Source organism: Denticeps clupeoides, chromosome 14 (assembly GCF_900700375.1).
Source record: "Denticeps clupeoides chromosome 14, fDenClu1.1, whole genome shotgun sequence".
Taxonomy (NCBI): domain Eukaryota; kingdom Metazoa; phylum Chordata; class Actinopteri; order Clupeiformes; family Denticipitidae; genus Denticeps; species Denticeps clupeoides.
This window is the reverse complement of record NC_041720.1, coordinates 1,827,768-1,845,914: the sequence shown is the minus strand read 5'-3', so window position 1 is coordinate 1,845,914 and position 18,147 is coordinate 1,827,768. Positions and strand designations below refer to the sequence as shown.

At 47.8% G+C, this 18,147-nt stretch overlaps 2 protein-coding genes across 2 annotated transcripts; both read right to left on the bottom strand.

Annotated features, from left to right (window-relative positions):
• Positions 1-2,342: 2,342 nt before the first annotated feature.
• LOC114763642 (cyclic AMP-dependent transcription factor ATF-3-like) lies at positions 2,343-4,553 on the bottom strand. The gene is made up of 4 exons (XM_028953412.1): positions 4,487-4,553; positions 4,144-4,319; positions 3,130-3,237; positions 2,343-3,054 (listed from the first exon to the last, which is right to left on the bottom strand). The coding sequence occupies exons 1-4, from the start codon at positions 4,551-4,553 to the stop codon at positions 2,809-2,811; spliced, it is 597 nt and encodes a 198-aa protein (XP_028809245.1). The 3' UTR covers positions 2,343-2,808.
• Positions 4,554-11,016: 6,463 nt separating this feature from the next.
• LOC114803358 (peroxisomal biogenesis factor 3-like) lies at positions 11,017-18,140 on the bottom strand. Its single transcript, XM_029002876.1, has 12 exons — positions 17,946-18,140; positions 17,587-17,718; positions 16,863-16,944; positions 16,729-16,772; positions 15,790-15,911; positions 15,647-15,713; positions 14,966-15,020; positions 14,750-14,885; positions 13,829-13,899; positions 13,534-13,656; positions 12,992-13,088; positions 11,017-11,612 (listed from the first exon to the last, which is right to left on the bottom strand). Exons 1-12 carry the CDS (start codon positions 18,016-18,018, stop codon positions 11,529-11,531), a joined length of 1,086 nt encoding a protein of 361 aa, XP_028858709.1. The 5' UTR covers positions 18,019-18,140; the 3' UTR covers positions 11,017-11,528.
• Positions 18,141-18,147: the final 7 nt, after the last annotated feature.

Below are 18,147 nucleotides of genomic sequence, written 5' to 3'. Positions count from 1 at the left end.
CAGAATACATACATACACCACACACACACAACAGATAAATACACACACACACAACAATATATATACACACACACATATAATACATACACACACACATATATATATAATTCTTTACAAATTATATATATAAAGTCTATAATATAAAAATTCACTATAAAAATGTGTGACTGTGCTGTATCATTCTTTTTTTTCCCCACCATCAACATCTAATGAACAGGTACGGACCACAAACACAGGGTTTTTTTAGACGTTGAGATACAAGCTGATTAAATCTGATTTAAGGTCACATGACCAATGTGTGTTGGTGACAAATCCTTGCACGACTGTAATAACTTCACACACGCACACACACACACACACAGACACAGACAACTAGAGGGAGGCATATATTTTAAAAGACTGAATACAGATATTTCATTTTGTGGACACAGATTTGCACGCATTGAGAGTCAGTACCTCGATATTACCTCGATATTACAAGTACAGCAGAACAAATCAACAGCGGAACGTTTTATGGGAAAAACGAGAAGAAGCGGAGAATCTGGGGTTTCTGTCGAAATGGCAGTTTCACAAACGGCTGTTAGAAATCACCTCCACGTTATTGGCTCATGTTTGCCGCCATTTGGCTCATGTTCCTGGTCGCTGGTGTTTGCGCCACCCTGGAAGGTCACGGGGTCAGTCGCTGACCTCGCAGGGCCGAGCGGCAGGAGGGCCGATCGGACGGACTTTTCACTTTGTGGCTGGTCGGGGAGGGTCCCTCGGCCCAGCCCTCATCCGTCCCCCATCCCACACCAGACAAGGGCGGAGATCATCGCTTTATAATTACACTCAAAAATTCAGAAAATTACATCATTCCACTAGGGGGGCGGCGGTGGCCTAGCGGTGAAGGAAGCAACCCCGTATTCAGAAGGTTGCCGGTTCGAATCCCGATCCGCCAAGGTGCCACTGAGCAAAGCACCGTCCCCACACATTGCTCCCCGGGCGCCTGTCATGGCTGCTCACTGTTCACCAAGGGTGATGGTTAAATGCAGAGCACACATTTCACTGTGCACACTGGGTGGTGCGTCACATGTGACAACTAACCACTTTCACTTCACATTTCACATCACATTTCTGCATCACGAGTCCTCTTTTTACTGATCAATTTCCAATAAGCGGCTTCATAACTTTCACTTTGTGTTACGAAACCATGAATGTTAATCTCAAATTGGTAGTAGCCTAGCGGGTAACACACTCGCCTGTGAACCAGAAGATCCAGGTTAAAACATTTACATTTACAGCATTTATCAGGCGCCCTTATCCAGAGCGACTTACAGTCAGTAGTTACAGGGACAGTCCCCCCCCTGGAGACACTCAGGGTTAAGTGTCCTGCTCAGGGACACGATGGTAGTAAGCGGGATTCGAACCTGGGTCACCTGGTTCATAGGCGAGTGTGTTACCCACTAGGCTACTACCACCCACAAACCCCACTTACTACCATCGTGTCCCTGAGCAGGACACTTAACCCTGAGTGTCTCCAGGGAAGGACTGTCCCTGTAACTACTGACTGTAAGACGCTCTGGATAAGGGCGTCTGGTGAACGCCATAAATGTAAATGACAAAAAATACGAACTTTTGACTATATTGTAATTTCAGGAGTAAAGTTCGCTGGTCAGCATCAGGTTAGTTTTGCAGGGGGACGGATGAATTGCCGTTTCATTTTAATGTCTCGGCCGTTGATGTTGTGATAGAGAGAGGGCCCGACTACTCTGTAGGAGGAGAACTTCTAATTGAAGCGAATGATGAAATGTGTGTCATTTTTTTTGTAATTAACATTACACACACGGACCAGGAACTCCGATTGCTTAACGGACAGGAAACTCGCCCTGAAATCTGCCCCGACGCGGGAACTTTTCAGAACTTTCCCAGCTCGTACTTCCCGGGTAAAACATTAAAAAAGGCGCCGCGTGGCGGTTACTGCCGTTACTGGAATGTGAAATATTTGTCGGGGCGCAGGTTCCTGGTGAAGCAGCCGTGGGAAGGCCGGCTCGCTTCTGGGGCGGCTGGGGGGGGCCCGGCGGTCAAGGACGCGGCCCCGTAATCAGATGGTTGCCGGTCCGAGTCCGGCACGCTGCTCACCAAGGGTGACGGCTAAAAGCACAGCGACCGTCGCTCCAGTGAAAGGGGGCGTGGCCTGACACAGGTCACCACAGGTCGTCCCCAACACAAGTAGCTTCAGTAAACAGTGTGCAAAAAATCCCCCAAATTTTACCTATTTACCTAAAAAAAAAAAACCAAAACATTAAATAGCAATTTCTGATGAAACAATAGAATTCAGACAATATTCAAACAGATTGTGCATATTTATATATATATATATATTCTTTTATTAATAAAGTATCAAAAACAAAGATCCACAGACAGCACAGTCTGACAAATAGGTTTATATCCACCTCAACACTTATTAATACTTTGCATTCGAGTGCTGAAAACAAAAGTAAAACCCGTGAATATCAGGTTGGCGCGCGTTAAACAAGCTCGTTTCGACCCGTCTTCAGTAGTATGACGCCCGCGTCACCGTCCTTCGCACGTCCGCCGTGTCCACTTTACAATAAATACGGCTCCACCTTTCATCTTTAATGGATGGAGAAGTTCCTCGAGCAGCCAAGGGAACTGCGGGATTAAGACTTCCCATCGCGGAGCTTCTACTGGCTGGTCCGCCGTGGCGTCCCCGTCCCTCCGCGTCCTGAGGGACCTTCAGCAGCATTGAGGAGCAGGAGGAGGAGGAGGAGAGGAAGAGAACGGAATCCCCACCGGCGCGGCGGCCGGTCACGCGGGAGCTCCGTGGTGGCCGCAGGACGCCGGCAGGCCCAGGCCCAGCTCCTGCAGGGCGCTCTCCCGGATCTGCTGGATGAAGAGGTTCCTCTCGTCCTCGGGCGTCTGGCCGTTCTGCGCCCGGACGATGCAGGTGGGCCGGTGGAGGTTGAGCATGTAGACCAGCTGCTGCTTCTGGTTCTTCAGCTCCTCGATCTGGGCCTTCAGCTCGGCGTTTATGGACTCCAGCTTCTCCGACTCCTTTCGGGGGGAAAGCGGGGACCCGTTAGGACCTGGCCTGCTCCGTCTCTCCGCCTCACCTGACCGGGTCCTTACCTTCTGCAGGCCGTCGGTTTTCTCCTTCTTCTTATTCCGACACTTGGCCGCCGCGATCTTGTTCCTCTCCCGCCGCCGCCTCTTCCTCTCACTTTCCTCCGGGGTGAACTGTGGAATACCGGAACGTTACTGCCATACATACACAGGGTGGTAGTAGCCTACTAACCAGAAGACCCGGGTTCAAACCCCACTTACTACCATCGTGTCCCTGAGCAGGACACTTAACCCTGAGTGTCTCCACGGGGGACTGTCCCTGTAACTACTGACTGTAAGGATGGTAGTAGCCTAGCGGGTAACACACTCGCCTGTGAACCAGAAGACCTGGGTTCAAACCCCACTTACTACCATCGTGTCCCTGAGCAGGACACTTAACCCTGAGTGTCTCCACGGGGGACTGTCCCAGTAACTACGAACAAGAAGACTCAGGTTCAAACCCCACTTACTACCATCGTGTCCCTGAGCAGGACACTTAACCCTGAGTGTCTCCAGGGGGGACTGTCCCAGTAACTACGAACAAGAAGACTCAGGTTCAAACCCCACTTACTACCATCGTGTCCCTGAGCAGGACACTTAACCCTGAGTGTCTCCACGGGGGACTGTCCCTGTCACTACTGACTGTAAGGGTGGTAGTAGCCTAGTGGGTAACACACTCACCTAAGAACCAGAAGACTCAGGTTCGAACCCCACTTACTACCATCATGTTCCTGAGCAGGACACTTAACAGGACACTTAATAGGACAGTGTCCCCAGGGGGACTGTCCCTGTAACTACTGATACCAGGGCGTCTGGTAAATGCCGTAAATGTAAAATACATCTCTTCTGTAGAACCCCAAAATTATTACGATCCACAGCTGATATCTGATGTCACAAGTGTCACGTGCCAAATATCTGTTATTACAGAACAACATGACGCTGACTTTCGGTTTTAATAACGTTAATAACGTTTAATAACAGCCTGTTTCCTGCTTCTGGGTTAAATGACATGTTCTGCTGACCACTGTCGCGACATCTGACCTGCCTGGCGGTGTCGCCGCTCATGTCGCCGCGTCGCTTGTGCTGGATGGCCTGGCGCAGCTCCTCCTTGGCGGCGGGGCCGGCGGCGAGTCCGGCGAAGTCGGCGAAGTCGTCCAGCGTCAGCGAGCCCGGCGGGGACAGGCAGGGCACCAGGTGCTGAGCATCATGGCAGAGCGCTGCGGGGGGGGAAAAAAGTTCCGGACCGTCAGGAACTCCCGCCGGGGACACGTGACAGGTTCCTTCTTTCTGCCGCGGGAAAAGTGCTCACCTTCCTCCTCTTCCCTTCTTCTCCTCTCCTCTCCTCTTCTCTAAAGTTTCAGCTCTCGCCGCCGCGTTGCATCACCTCTTTTTATAGCTCCGCGGCTCTCGGGCAGGGTCGGGGGTGGGCGTGGCCACGGGCGTGACGTCATCCTATTTATACCCGGGGCGGTGACGCAATCCCGCAACGCCGCGCGGCGCGCCTCCATAACGGGAACGTTTCGGGCCGATGAGCGAATGAAGGGGCTGACCTGCGCGTCGCGGAATCCCCGCGCATCACCGCGTCAAATATAAATCATTACCAGCCATCATTATTCAATAATAAGGGACACTTATTATTGATTGATTGATTGATTGATTGACACCGATCCTTAACTTTTCTGGAAACTTCCAAACGTCTGGTGACCTTTCCTCCAATGCAGTCATTGTTGCCCCACCCACACACACACACACACACACACACACACACTCCGACTTTTCCGTATGGATGCCTCGTCATGCTGGCGTAATAGTCAATAATAAAGAGGTTATACCAACAGTGAAACTGCACCACGATAACATGGAGCTTGTTTCTCTCTAGTCGTATCATGTAGTGACAGTAATGACAAAAAAAAGTCTGCGATGTCAATGAAAATGGAACATTTCACTCCACAATTTGGAACTTTGTATGTAATAGTTTTTGAAATGTATTCATAGTAGTACACAGCAGATGAATTGAAAAAAAAAAGAATTCTACCTGTAAAAAAAGTACACGTGAGCCATAAGTCCATGTCACAGGTGTCGAAATGTCCTGTCGTGTCCCTGCAGGGTTGCTACATCGTGCTCGTCATCGTGCCATTTCTTCCGTTTGAGTCTCCCAGTTGGGCTTCGGCTGAGCGAGGCCCGGCTTCCCCTTTCCCCTTTGACTAAAGGCGAACGTCGGCTGCCATGTACAGTAGAAGTTCGTGTTCGGCCCTCTGGGCATAATCAGTTCGCCAGGCGTTTGGGAAAGGTTTGGAAAAATCTGCCACTCTGCCTTTTTGCCATGATTCTGCTCTATTTATGGCCCTTTTATCTCTACTTTTGGACCCACAACGTCTAAAACTGTGTGTTGTGGAGCCAGGCGTATTACCGTTTGATAATTTGTGGTTAAAATCTTCCATAATCAGGTGTGTGTGTGTGTGTGTGTTACAGTAGATTCTAGTATAATAACAGTTCATTCTGGAAGCGTGGCGCGCATGCGCCTTCTTCACGCTCGCCGGGAAGCGTGACGTCACCTCTTTCCGGGAAGCGCGCGACCCGTCCTCTCTCTGCGCGCTCGGGAAAGGCGGGATGAGTTCTGTTTTAATTTGTGTTCCTCTCCTGATCAATTTTCACTTTCGACGCGGAGTGATTCAGCGCATTCCAGTAAAACTGCGACAAGAATGAAAGTGTCGCGACCGGAAACGAAGGGACCTTCGGTTTCTCTTTACGGGAACCTAAAAGGGCGAAATCACCAGGAATGCTGCTGGTACTTTTTGGTACTTTTCATGCACGAAAACAACGTGAATGGTGCGAATAAGGAAGCGTGGATGAAGTGGACGTGTTTACCCGGCTGTTGTCATGGTGACGGGCACCGGATGACCTCTGACCCCATTTCCCCCAGGCTTTCTTTTTGATTAAGTATGAACAACTGAAAAACACAATACAGAATTCCATACAGAAGGAAATAATGATAATACAAATCTTATCTTCAATGATATGTGGAGCTTAAGAAACCAAAAACTACTTACAAAAACTGCACATTTATTTTATAGGTCTCCTATTATGAAAATGTGATTTTGTGAGATGATTTAAGATTAATACGAGGTCCCCGAGCCTGTCTGTGGTCCTGCAGTGGCTAGAAATGGCGATCGGTGTAAAGAGTCGTTTGGTCGTTCTGCGTCACCGTCTGGAATTTGTCCCCTTGTGACATCATAAGGGCAAAGGTGACATGACTTCCTGTCTGCGCCAAACATTGTGGTTGGTGGATGGTGTTGATGACGTCATTTCAACTTATGTAGGCCGCTCTCCGCCTGGTCCCGCCTCCCTCCTGCTCATTAGCATTTAAAGCTACAGACCCGGAAACGGTGCGTTTGCACCATGGCTGAATTTCGGAAAGAGACTTCAGATACGATATTAGGGTACCAACAAGACCGATGTAAAAGCAAAAGAATGTGTGTCATGAAACCTTTAACTTAAAAGTTAAGCTGCATCCCATGCACATCAGGTTTTATTGGCTGGCACCATGTATTCGGGCCCAGATCTTTCCATCATAACTCCATCCAGGACAAGGTGGTGAGGTGGTGGCCGTCTCAGGGCTAGAACATTTTCTAGGCTGCGGTGAGACCAGACCAGAGTATCCGCCTCTGCTGTAGGGAAAATTCTAAACTGGAGATATCGTTAATCAAAAGTAAAGATTTGTCTCCAAGAAGCAGACACACTGGGGCATTCCCAATACATCCCAGGACACAATTTGTGGACGAGATCATGTTCCTGGCATGCTGTTTCCTGGAAGTTAAATACATCCTGGGCATAAATTTGAAATAAATTAATTGTAGGTCAAGTCTCACTATACTGAATCCAAACTTATTTCATCGTCTTTAAGTCCCTATTCCATATACCCTCTACAGGTACAGTGAAGTGAAAGTGAAGCGATTGTCATTGTGAGACACTGCAGCACAGCACACAGTGCACATAGTGAAATTTGTCCTCTGCATTTAACCATTTACATTTACATTTGCAGCATTTATCAGACGCCCTTATCCAGAGCGACTTACAATCAGTAGGTCCAGGGGACAGTCTCCCCTGGAGCAACTTAGGGTTAAGTGTCTTGCTCAGGGACACAATGGAGGTAAGTGGGATTTGAACCTGGGTCTCCTAGTTCATAGGCGAGTGAGCAGTGGGCGGCCATGACAGGCGCCCGGGTATCAGTGTGTGGGGACGGTGCTTTGCTCAGTGGCACCTTGGCGGATCGGGACTCGAACCGGCAACCTTCTGGTTACGGGGCCGCTTCCTTCACTGCTAGACCACCACTGCCGCTCAGCCATGCGTGTTAGAACAAGAAAAAGTTTTGTTCACAAAGTTTTGACACCACACTTTGTGTTTGGCTTTGGAAGTGCCGAACCCCATAAACCCCATAACTTGGACACTGTTCAGGAAGGGAGACGAGAAAGCGACAGTGTCGGCGATGTAGATGCTGATGTGTGGAGATGGAAGAACTGACCGATCTCCTGCCTACAGACAGAGAACGAGATTGTACCGCTGCTCAGAGTCTCTTTCTACATTTACATTTATGGCATTAATCAGATGCCCCCTTATCCAGAGCGACTTAGTTACAGGGACAGTCCCCCCTGGAGACACTCAGGGTTAAGTGTCCTGCTCAGGGACACGATCGTAGTAAGTGGGGTTTGAACCCGGGTCTTCTGGTTCATAGGCGAGTGTGTTACCCACTAGGCTACACACATCATGTCATTGTTTCACGAAAAAAGGGATTTTTTTCCTTTATTTTTTAGGTAAATCAATCCGTTATCTGACACTATTATTAATGTTTGTGTGATTGTTGTAATTTAGAACGAATCTTCCCATCAGCTTCCCAGTATCGGCACAGAGCGCTTTACTATCAGCCTGGTCATGTGACTGCCCGCATGAGGCGATATAAAACTGACACCGCTGCCCGGCGGCCGCAGGCCAATCCGCAGCGTCGGGAGGAGTGACCTCACCCCGGCGCTGCGTGGCGTGACTGCAGCGTGCATCATCCCGGCCCGGGATAAATACTTAATGAAGCTCCCCGAAGGGGCGCCGCGGCCCAGTCCCGGAGCCGGGGGGGGGGAGGCTTGACCTTCGACCCCACGTGTCCTCAAAATAACAGTGAGGGCCGATCAGCCACTGCCACTTGTTAGCAGGGATTAGTCACACATCATTCCCCCACTTTCTTCTCCGATCATCACGTGTGGACCCTCGTCACCAGGATGAGTCACGGCCGCCCGACTCAGCCGAGTCACCATCACGTCACCACTATTTACATTCACACACGCGTTCATATTCCAGCTCATAATCTCATACTGTAATAATAACTCTCTCTCTCCATGAAGACAGAATATTCCACTTTACGTTAGAATTTTTGGGAATCAACATGCTCAGTTTTATTCTTCCTGGATGGAAGCTGATATCCAGCATCTGCACTTATTTCTTATATAATGATATTAATACATTTACATTTACAGCATTTATCAGACGCCCTTATCCAGAGCGACTTACAATCAGTAGTTACAGGGGACAGTCCCCCTGGAGCAATTTAGGGTTAAGCGTCTTGCTCAGGGACACGATGGTAGTAAGTGGGATTCGAACCCGGGTCTTTTGGTTCATAGGCGAGTGTGTTACCCACTAGGCTACTACCACTGTTACTGTATGGGATTTAATAATAATAAAAAGTTGAATTATAGCGTGTTCTCGGTTAACTGTTTATTAAAAACGAATGAAAAATGAACGAAAACAAAAGCCAGAACAGAACGTGGCCTGCGGGACGCGGGTCCGATTGTGCGGAGTCACGCCGCGGACGGCAGGTGACGTCACGCCGCATGAACAGTCGGCGAGAGTTTCCCGCGGCTGCGCAGTTTCGGTGAAAGGTCACGGGACAGAATCACGGGCGCGCGTGACCCGACGTCACGGCCGCGGGGGGGCGGGGCTTCCCGTTTCCCGGAACGACGGCGGCGACAACTCGGCGCTCCTCATGTCACGCTGTGCGACGCCGAGCTCATCACGCGACATATTTAAATGAACATTATATAAAAAAAAAATGTTAAAAATGGCAAAAAAAAGACCAAATTGTACATTTTTGAAATAGAACCGTTGTCTGTAAATAAACACAGAAATTTGGCCTCGATGTCAAACGCAATTTACATCCTTGCAAGCGTCAGATGAGCAGATTTGAAATCAGCTGAACTGTGCAAATAATTCACGATTCAAGATCGCTTCTTTGGCAGTACAACAGTACACACAATAATGTTTTACACAGAGCAATCATAAAAGAACAAAAAAATACACACACACACAACACACACACACACACACACACACACACACACACACACACACACACACACCACCACACACACACACACCCACACACACACACACACACACACACACACTATACTATACTGTATTAGTAGCCTGGTGGGTAACACACTCGCCTATGAACCAGAAGACCCAGGTTCAAACCCCACTTACTACCATTGTGTCCCTGAGCAGGACACTTAACCCTGAGTGTCTCCAGGGGGGGACTGTCCCTGTAACTACTGACTGTAAGTCGCTCTGGATAAGGGCGTCTGGTAATGCTGGAAATGTAACTAAAGCTTAAATACTGTACATGTTATCTCTATAGGAGAAAAGTAGAACTTTTCTGTACAATGAACAGGTCGAACAGGACAACATGTAGGATGCTTGTAAGTGGACATGTTGGATATTTCAAACAGGACAAACGTGTGCAAAATGTGCAAGAATGTGCAAAAAACCCGGAGCACGAGGCTGGAAGTGTGTTGTGTTCTGGCGATGGCGGCGCATTGAGAGCTCTGACTCTCATAACGATGACTAGGAAGTCTTCGCTGGTTAGCATTTTGCTCAGTGCTGAATACAATGGAAGAAATACCTCCATAAAGTGATAAAGTGAAGTGATTGTCACACAGCGGCACAGCACACGGTGTACACAGTGAAATTTGTCCTCTGCATTTAACCATCATCCTTGGTGAGCAGTGGGGACGGTACCTTCATCAAGGGGACCTCAGTGGCACCCTTGGCGGATCGGGATTCGAACCGGCCCCCGCTCACTGCTCCCCGGGCGCCGGTTAAATACAGAGGACACGTTTCACCGTGTGCTGTGCTGCTGTGTATCACAATTATGTCACTTTCACTTCAAACGACTGCACTTGCCTGTGCATTGGGCAGAATCCTTCACTGCGGGGGAACAGCACAGCGTTCTGTGGTAGCCATCAATCAGCGTCAGACTGACAGGCCTGACACGCCTGCGCTGTTCGTCAGGCTTTTTATGCAACAGAAGACGTTAACATTCCAGACATTTCCTGGCAGCTTCTGCACAACTTTGGTGGAACCTGCTGCCGTTCTGGGAACGTCTATTTAATGCCACCGACTTCCGGCGGCCTCAAAAAACGCGGTTGCTACGCCGCAGCTGCGAAACGTCTCATGCGATCATTATTCTGCCCCCTACGGTGTAAAAAGGGGCAGCGGTGGCCTAGCGGTTAAGGAAGCGGCCCCGTAATCAGAAGGTCAGAAGGTTGCCGGTTCGAATCCCGATCCGCCAAGGTGCCACTGACGTGTCACTGAGCAAAGCACCGTCCCCACACGCTGCTCCCGGGTGCCTGTCATGGCCGCCCACTGCTCACTCAGGGTGATGGGATAAATGTAGAGGACAAATTTCACTGTGTGCACCGTGTGCTGTGTATCACATGTGACAATCACTTCACTTTAAGTGTGTTTGTGGCTCCGCATATCACAGCCTGGTGCAGGGGACACCGGCCACGACCCAGGACAAAGGACAGGTCGCCGGAAAACCGGGCGCTGCCCCCTACTGGACAATAAAGGACACTCCGCCGTCCAGAGTTCGGTCACAGTCACTTTCTTTATTATTAAAGTGGCAACAGCAGCGTGTCATTTACAGATTGTGCAGGAAATATTATGTCATTACATGGCCATTCATGACGTCACCGTACAAAATTAACAGAACCGAGACAAAACCAGCCAGAAAGCGTTTGTTCCCCAAAACGAGCGTGGGGAAATGGGAAAACCGGGAAGATCTGTGTGGAGCATGAACAGCTCCCCCTGGATGGAATATTTCTGGAACGAACAGAGTTTACGGCTGGGCGCACGGCGCTCTTTTCCGTGCCGTTTTTTTGCAGGCATCGCATCGTCTACCAGGTCTCTTGGTTAATGGCCCAGTCTGGGGAGGGGGTGGGTGGCTCCACCCCGCGCCACCCAATCAACATTCGTCGGTGGCTCTGGGCTCTTCAGACGAAGAACATTCCGCGCCGGATTTTCCCGGGATGAAGGCCTTCAACCCCCCCCTCCATTAACACAAAAAATGCGCCGTTTGACGTGAAGACACGCGCCGGCGCTTATTTCTGAAGTTCCTGTGGGCTGCTGAACGTCTCGTAGACGTTGGCTGCAAAGTCCTTCACTTGCTCGACCATCAGGAGGTCCTGAAACACAAAAGGAAGGGCTGATGATGGGGGACGGTCTCGCGTACAGCGGAAACATTACATTTATTATTTCATGTCTAGTAAACTGGAATAACTGAACCTACACACACACACACACACACACACACACACACACACACACACACAGCATTCCTTTATGATAGAAAATACCTGTTCGGTGCATTAAAACGCCCGAGTGGCCTAATGGATAAGGCACTGGCCTTCTAAGGCAGGGATTGAGGGTTCGAGTCCCATCTAGGGTGATGAGCAGCAGTGGCGCAGCGGAAGCGTGCTGGGCCCATAACCCAGAGGTTGATGGATCGAAACGGTCCTCTGTCTCACGTTTCTGCGGCGTAGTGGTCATCACGTTCGCCTAACATGCCTAGGGTCCTCTGCTCGAGACCGAAACCAGAAACAGACCTCTTTCTTGGGGCAGTGGTGGCGGAGCGGTTAAGGAAGCGAGAAGGTTGCCGGTTCGAATCCCGATCCGCCAAGGTGCCACGCAGCAAAGCACCGTCCCCACACACTGCTCACCAAGGGTGATGGTTAAATGCCAGAGGACACGTTTCACTGTGTGCACCGTGTGCTGTGCTGCAGTGCATCACAATGACAAATCACTTCAATTTCACTAAAACGATCCAGATGTTGTCAATGTAGTAAATGCTTCTGGTTGCTTGAAATATTTGCTAATGATGGATCTGCATAGTTGTCGAACTTGGGATCATGAACCCAAGTCTGTCACTTTAAAAGCTTCATTCATTTATAGAAAATCATTTCAGTAGCGCTGATTAAACGTTCGTAATGGTTCAGATGCCACCTCTACTATTCACTACTACACTCACTGCACATTTCTATATTCAAACCCTTGCGGGAAAAAAACTAGATTTCTAAATGGCCCTAAACTTTTGTCTACTAGGTGATTCATGCAACAAAAACGGAGGCCGCACTCAATCTGACTTCTCATATTCCACAGTCTTTCATTGCGACATAACACTGAATATGATTCTGCGTCCATGCAGCGCCGTTGCTTGGTGATTTCTGGCGCTGGTTTTAAAAAGGTTGTGCCGGGTAGCGTCCGCGGGTCGTCCTGATGTGCGAACAGCGCCGCTCACTCACATACGACCGTGACGCAATGTAGACACGATGATAACTGCAATCAAATCGAATTGCGGAGGCCAGTGAAGGTTCACACCTCTATTTAACACGATTAATATTACAACAGATCCATTCCAAAGTCATCTTTCACCCTATATTCCTACAACTACTGCTGTGATTAAAGGTTTAGGCCAAATTGTTTTATACATATTAATACGTTATAATACGGATAAAGATAGGTAATGGCTGTTCAAAGAGGTAAAAAAAATAAATAAAATTATTACCTGGACAAAGTGACTTGGGATCTCACTGCATATTGAGTGGATCTGTCCGTTGACGATGGGAATGATTTTGGCCAGTGGGAGGCTGACGTGAGAGAGACTGGAGGAGGTAAAGTCATTAAAATGGACAATGATCATTAACTAAAATAAACCATAAACTAAACTGCATAGCAAAGTGAAATAATACAAGATCTCAAAAGGGCTAAAGGTTTAAAAAAAAAAAAAAAAAAAAAAAAAAAAAAAGAGGAACACAGAAACGCATGTTGAAAGTGACAGGCTTGATGACGTGTACACGGCTTCGAATACGCAATCGTAATGATTAAATCGTAATGATTAAATGCTGATGATTTATTTATTTTTTTTGCCGTATCTTGTTTTAGCGTAAAGGTGGGAAATGCTCTGGCATTTCCCATCAACTGAAGTTTTAAGATGAACCCGCGCAGAATAATGATGATCATGGTGATTCGTGGCGGATTGAGTCAAACTTGCCAATTAAAATAAACCTGCTACATAAAAAAAAAAAAAAAAAAAAAAAGGTTCCTGACCTCCCGGGTGTGTCTGAAGGGCCCGAGTCCCCCTCCGGCGCTCTGAAAAACTCCGCCACGTTGTCGAGGAAACGGCTGAAGGCGCGGCTCAGGCACGTGTCGAGCACGGTGCTGAAGTCCGGGCTGGAAGAGAACAGAACGCCCGAGTTCACTACGGCGACCCCCGGTCAGCAGCAGCGTGGCTCGGAGGAAGCGGTTTACATCGCGAGACACAGCGCCACCCACGACGGGCCCTGGAACTGCACGTGCTGGTGACGCACAGGCGACACGGACTGAAAGCATATATTGCACCAACCTTTCCAGCATGTCCCTGGTTTCATTCAGCAACTTGATCGTGGTGACGTCATGTTCTGTCAGACCACAAGCCTGCGGAGGAGAAGCAATGTCAAATGTCAGAAAACACAAAGTACGATACATATTGGGGCTGTCGATCAATAACATTTTATAAACTATGAATTTCACATTACATATAGACACACATACACCAAATACCAGTCAAAAGTCTGGACGCCCCTACTCTGTGGCGGTTCTGGAGACAAAGACGTAGCCATTTCCAGTACAAGAAGCATATTTAAATGTTTGTTGTATGAGGAGGAAGTGAACTATGTTGATGAATCTGTTGCTTTGTTCACTACTGTCATCATACAAAGCCGTGAATGTTTGAAAAACGTCCCTGTTGTCCAATTTGAGGTGGTGGAGACAAGACAAGAGAAGACACTACATAGAGCTACATCCATCAACCCTACACAGAACTCCATAATACACTCCAGCACTTTCAATCACTCTGGACTTTTTGCACAAAATCTTACTCTTAAATCTTTTTTCTTTGACTTCACTCCTTTGCATACCTTCACCCTGCCTGTTACACGTGTTTTATGTTAAAGACATAAAAGTGTAATATTTGGTTATGTTTGCAATATTTGCAAATTGGTTCTTTGTATACTTGCAATATTTGAAATACTATGGTCAGTAGCAGTCGCTAAAAGCATTTCACTGCATATCATACCGTGTATGACTGTGTATGTGACACATAATAATCAACTTTTTGCCTCATTTGTTTATTTTTGTTTATTACATAACTTCACGTGTCTTCAGTTTTGTTCTAAAATGTAAAAAAATGCAAGACCCACAAATGAGCCGATTCGTCCGGACTTGATGACAGAACCCTGTAAAAAGTTTATTTCTAGATTTCAGGCGTGTAGTATGAAATGGTCACCTGAGCAGCCAGCGCGTTCTCCTCGTCAGGCATCATGTACCACGACAGGGCCTTGTGGCCCTGCTCCACCCGCCGCCTGACCTCGCTCAGCTCCTCCTCCAGGTCCTGCAGGGACAGGACCTGCTTCAGGGACACCCTGGGGACGAAACGGCACTAGACGTCAGCATTAGCAGCCGCCGCGCGCATCGGAGGGGACGCGAGGGCCGTCGGACTCACCCGCCGAGCACGTCCTGCACGGCCCTCTTCACCACGGTTATCAGCTCGCACAGCCCTAACGCGACACAGAGGGGCAGACTTCAGTATACATTTACAGCATTTATCAGAGCGACTTACAGTCAGTAGTTACAGGGACAGTCCCCCCCCGGAGACACTCAGGGTTAAGTGTCCTGCTCAGGGACACGATGGTAGTAAGTGGGGTTTGAACCTGGGTCTACTGGTTCATAGGCGAGTGTGTTACCCACTAGGCTACTACAACCCTACACTCCGATCACATCATATGTTCTCTGACATTTATGTTAAAATGTAAAGAAAAAAAATTATATCACAAAAAGGCAAATTTACCAGGAAAATTGTTAAACTATCGTTTAACGTAGATCGTCAGCTGTAATTTACGTTTTAAAGGAGAGAAAGCTCTGGAATATGGAAGCAGCACACGCTGCACTATGTGACGTGGTTCACTATGTAAAGCCCGCAAAGATACTACAGACCTGCGGTAGTTTTAACCGTATTAGTTGTAAACGTTGAAAAAACGTTTCTCGTGCAGCCTTACGAGAACTATGTACTGTTTTCATCGTATTCCATTTTTTAGGACCGTATGAACCCTGTATTACCCTAGAAGCTAAGAAAGTCCCTGTCACTACTGACCGTAAGGCGCTGAATGTAAATGTAGGCCTGTACCGTCTCCGAGAAGGTGCTGAATACTCGACAGATACTGCTGCTGGACATCAGGTGAGGCCAAGGGGGTCTGGTGAAGCAAAGAGGCACAAGTGAAGCCGGGGCGACACGGGCAAGGGCCCCGAACCGGGCCAGACGGGACTCACGGTTCCGTTCTTGCCGACTGAGCTGTCCAGGTACAAGTATCCGCCGATGATGTTGAGCTGAACGCGGAGCAAGACCACCAGCATGCAGGTGCTGTACACGGCCACGACGCTTCTGGTGAAACCTACGTGAAGGAAACGACACGCAGCGGTAGAAAAGGTAGAAAACTTTTTTACATCACTAGAGCACAGATGATCGTCTCTGAAGGCCAGGAAAGGAGGCCCAACCGTAGACTCCGGTAATCACAAGCTGATTCCTTTTCCTCCATTAAACCAGCTGAGATGTATGGTCAGATTTGAGTTGCCAGATTGTTTTTTTATTTAATTCAACTTAGTATTTACGTAGGCAACATCTCCCACCCAATTCAGGAGACCCTGACAGCACTGAGCAGCTCCTTCAGTGGCAGGCTGCGGCACCACGATGACCAGATTCAGGTCTTTCCTGCAAACCGCTGTCAGACACACACATCCAATACACCATTTATATTTTCTTATAAGAAATATGTGTGTATAACCACTCTGTACATATGTACGCTTACTTATTTTCTATGTATACAAATATATTTTATGTATATACTGATACTTTTAATGTGGAGAGTAATAGCCGTATATACATAAAAATATATTTTTGAATGTTGTTTCCAGACTATTTATTTGTATATTGAACTTTTATATTATATATTCGCCATATACTCTATGCAATTTATTTTTTTGCTGCTCTTATGTTGTACTTTCTGCTGTGACTATGTATATTTCCCACTTGCGGGACTAATAAAGGATCATCTTATCTTAACTTTCAGCACAAGTGTCAGTGGGCAGAATACATCTGTGTGAATACCAAAAAAATGGTTTGCACATGACATTTAAATCTACAAAAAAAAAACAAAAAAAAAAAAAAAAAAACCCTGACTAAAACCTGGCAACCATTTATAAATGACTTACTGATGATCTTGAGGTCCTCCCAGATCTCGATCTTATTAGCAGGCCTTTGAAAAACAGAACAGATTTTTTTTTTTTTTTGCATTAAAACAACCTTCCAGACTCCAAATACATTTTCCTTTTCAGCGCAATCTTACTTGCTTTTCAGCAACGCAGTGAGGCTTTCTGAGTTCAGGCGCAGGACGATGGCTTCCCTGAGGGTAGGAAGCATGGACAGCACTGCGGGCCAAAAACAGAGAGCAAAGGTCCGCATGAAGCGCCACTTGATAAAGCAATAAAAAGGGAAATGTGCATACAGACATACTGAAACGCCCTTAAATGCCAGAATTCTGACGATGATGTAGAAAAAAAAAAGTGTGGAAAAGATCCCCTTGCAAACCACATTTCAGTTACAGGTGAGCGTAGAGCGTGCAAGGTTAAAATCTCATATCGAACAGGCTCTACAAATAACCCAATCAGCACATGTTAAAATATTGGATCTTTTTCTCAAATTCAGGTGGTTTATTAAAAATGTATTATTCTTATTCTTTACCATGTTATAAGGTACATGATTAATACAAATTTTATATAATGTAAGCTTTGTAGGTAAGTAATTCACTGCACGTACAATTTAATTTAATTTTTTTAATAAAATAAGAGCTACATGAGAGCGGAAAGAGTCGGTTCTTTTAAGTGAGCCGAGCTCTTCTAAAAGAGCCGGCATTCCCATCACTAACAAGGACGCAGGCTGTTTTCATGGAAAACAAACCAAAAAAAAAAGAACATTATGACGCATAAGCTGTTTAAACGAACGACGGACGTGTGGTCGTTTCCGAACTTTGGTTGTAAACGAATCGTGTTTTTTTGCTGGGTTTCGGGCACCTGTCATGTTGCACGTCCTCTGGTTGCTCTCGAAGTGGTACTGGCGTCGGGCCTGAGCGATGTACTCCGCCGCCTCTCGTTCCTGGAGCTCCTGGATCTTCCTCTGCGCGTATTTCCCGAGCAGGTACACACCTGGGAAGATCGGACGTTACAGGAGGAGGGGGGGAGGGAAGGAACAACTTTTCCCGAAGACGTGACAGCTAACGACGTCGGCTTTAAACAGCCGGACTCCGGACATCGGGTAACCGTGGTGGTTATTGCATCGCTTGAAAAACCCGCGGTTATCCGGCAACTGTGCCCTTTTTTTGAGCCACTCTTGACGTTAGCATCGTTAGCCGGGCAGCTAACCGACTACCCACCCCCGACGAACACGCCGGCGAAGATGAACTTCCTCCGGTGGCGCTTGAGGAAGTTCCACGTGGAGGACAGCATGCTGAACACTGTCGCGGGCAACTGGTGAGCGACGGCGCGGATACGGAGCGCAGGTCCCGCGGCGCTTCACATGGTCGCCGCTACACAGCTACACGCCGTCGGGTTAACGTTCGCCGGAACGATCGCTCG

Excerpts from the sequence above, each read along its gene's own strand:
- LOC114763642 (XM_028953412.1), bottom strand. The coding sequence starts at position 4,553 with ATGACGTCACGCCCGTGGCCACGCCCACCCCCGACCCTGCCCGAGAGC. Across the intron at positions 3,238-4,143 it reads GCGGCGACACCGCCAGGCAG|TTCACCCCGGAGGAAAGTGA; the intron begins GTCAGATGTCGC and ends GGTATTCCACAG. Across the intron at positions 3,055-3,129 it reads AAACCGACGGCCTGCAGAAG|GAGTCGGAGAAGCTGGAGTC; the intron begins GTAAGGACCCGG and ends TCCCCCCGAAAG.
- LOC114803358 (XM_029002876.1), bottom strand. The coding sequence starts at position 18,018 with ATGCTGTCCTCCACGTGGAACTTCCTCAAGCGCCACCGGAGGAAGTTC. Across the intron at positions 16,945-17,586 it reads GAGGACGTGCAACATGACAG|TGCTGTCCATGCTTCCTACC; the intron begins GTGCCCGAAACC and ends TTTGGCCCGCAG. Across the intron at positions 15,714-15,789 it reads CAGTCGGCAAGAACGGAACC|ACCCCCTTGGCCTCACCTGA; the intron begins GTGAGTCCCGTC and ends TTGCTTCACCAG.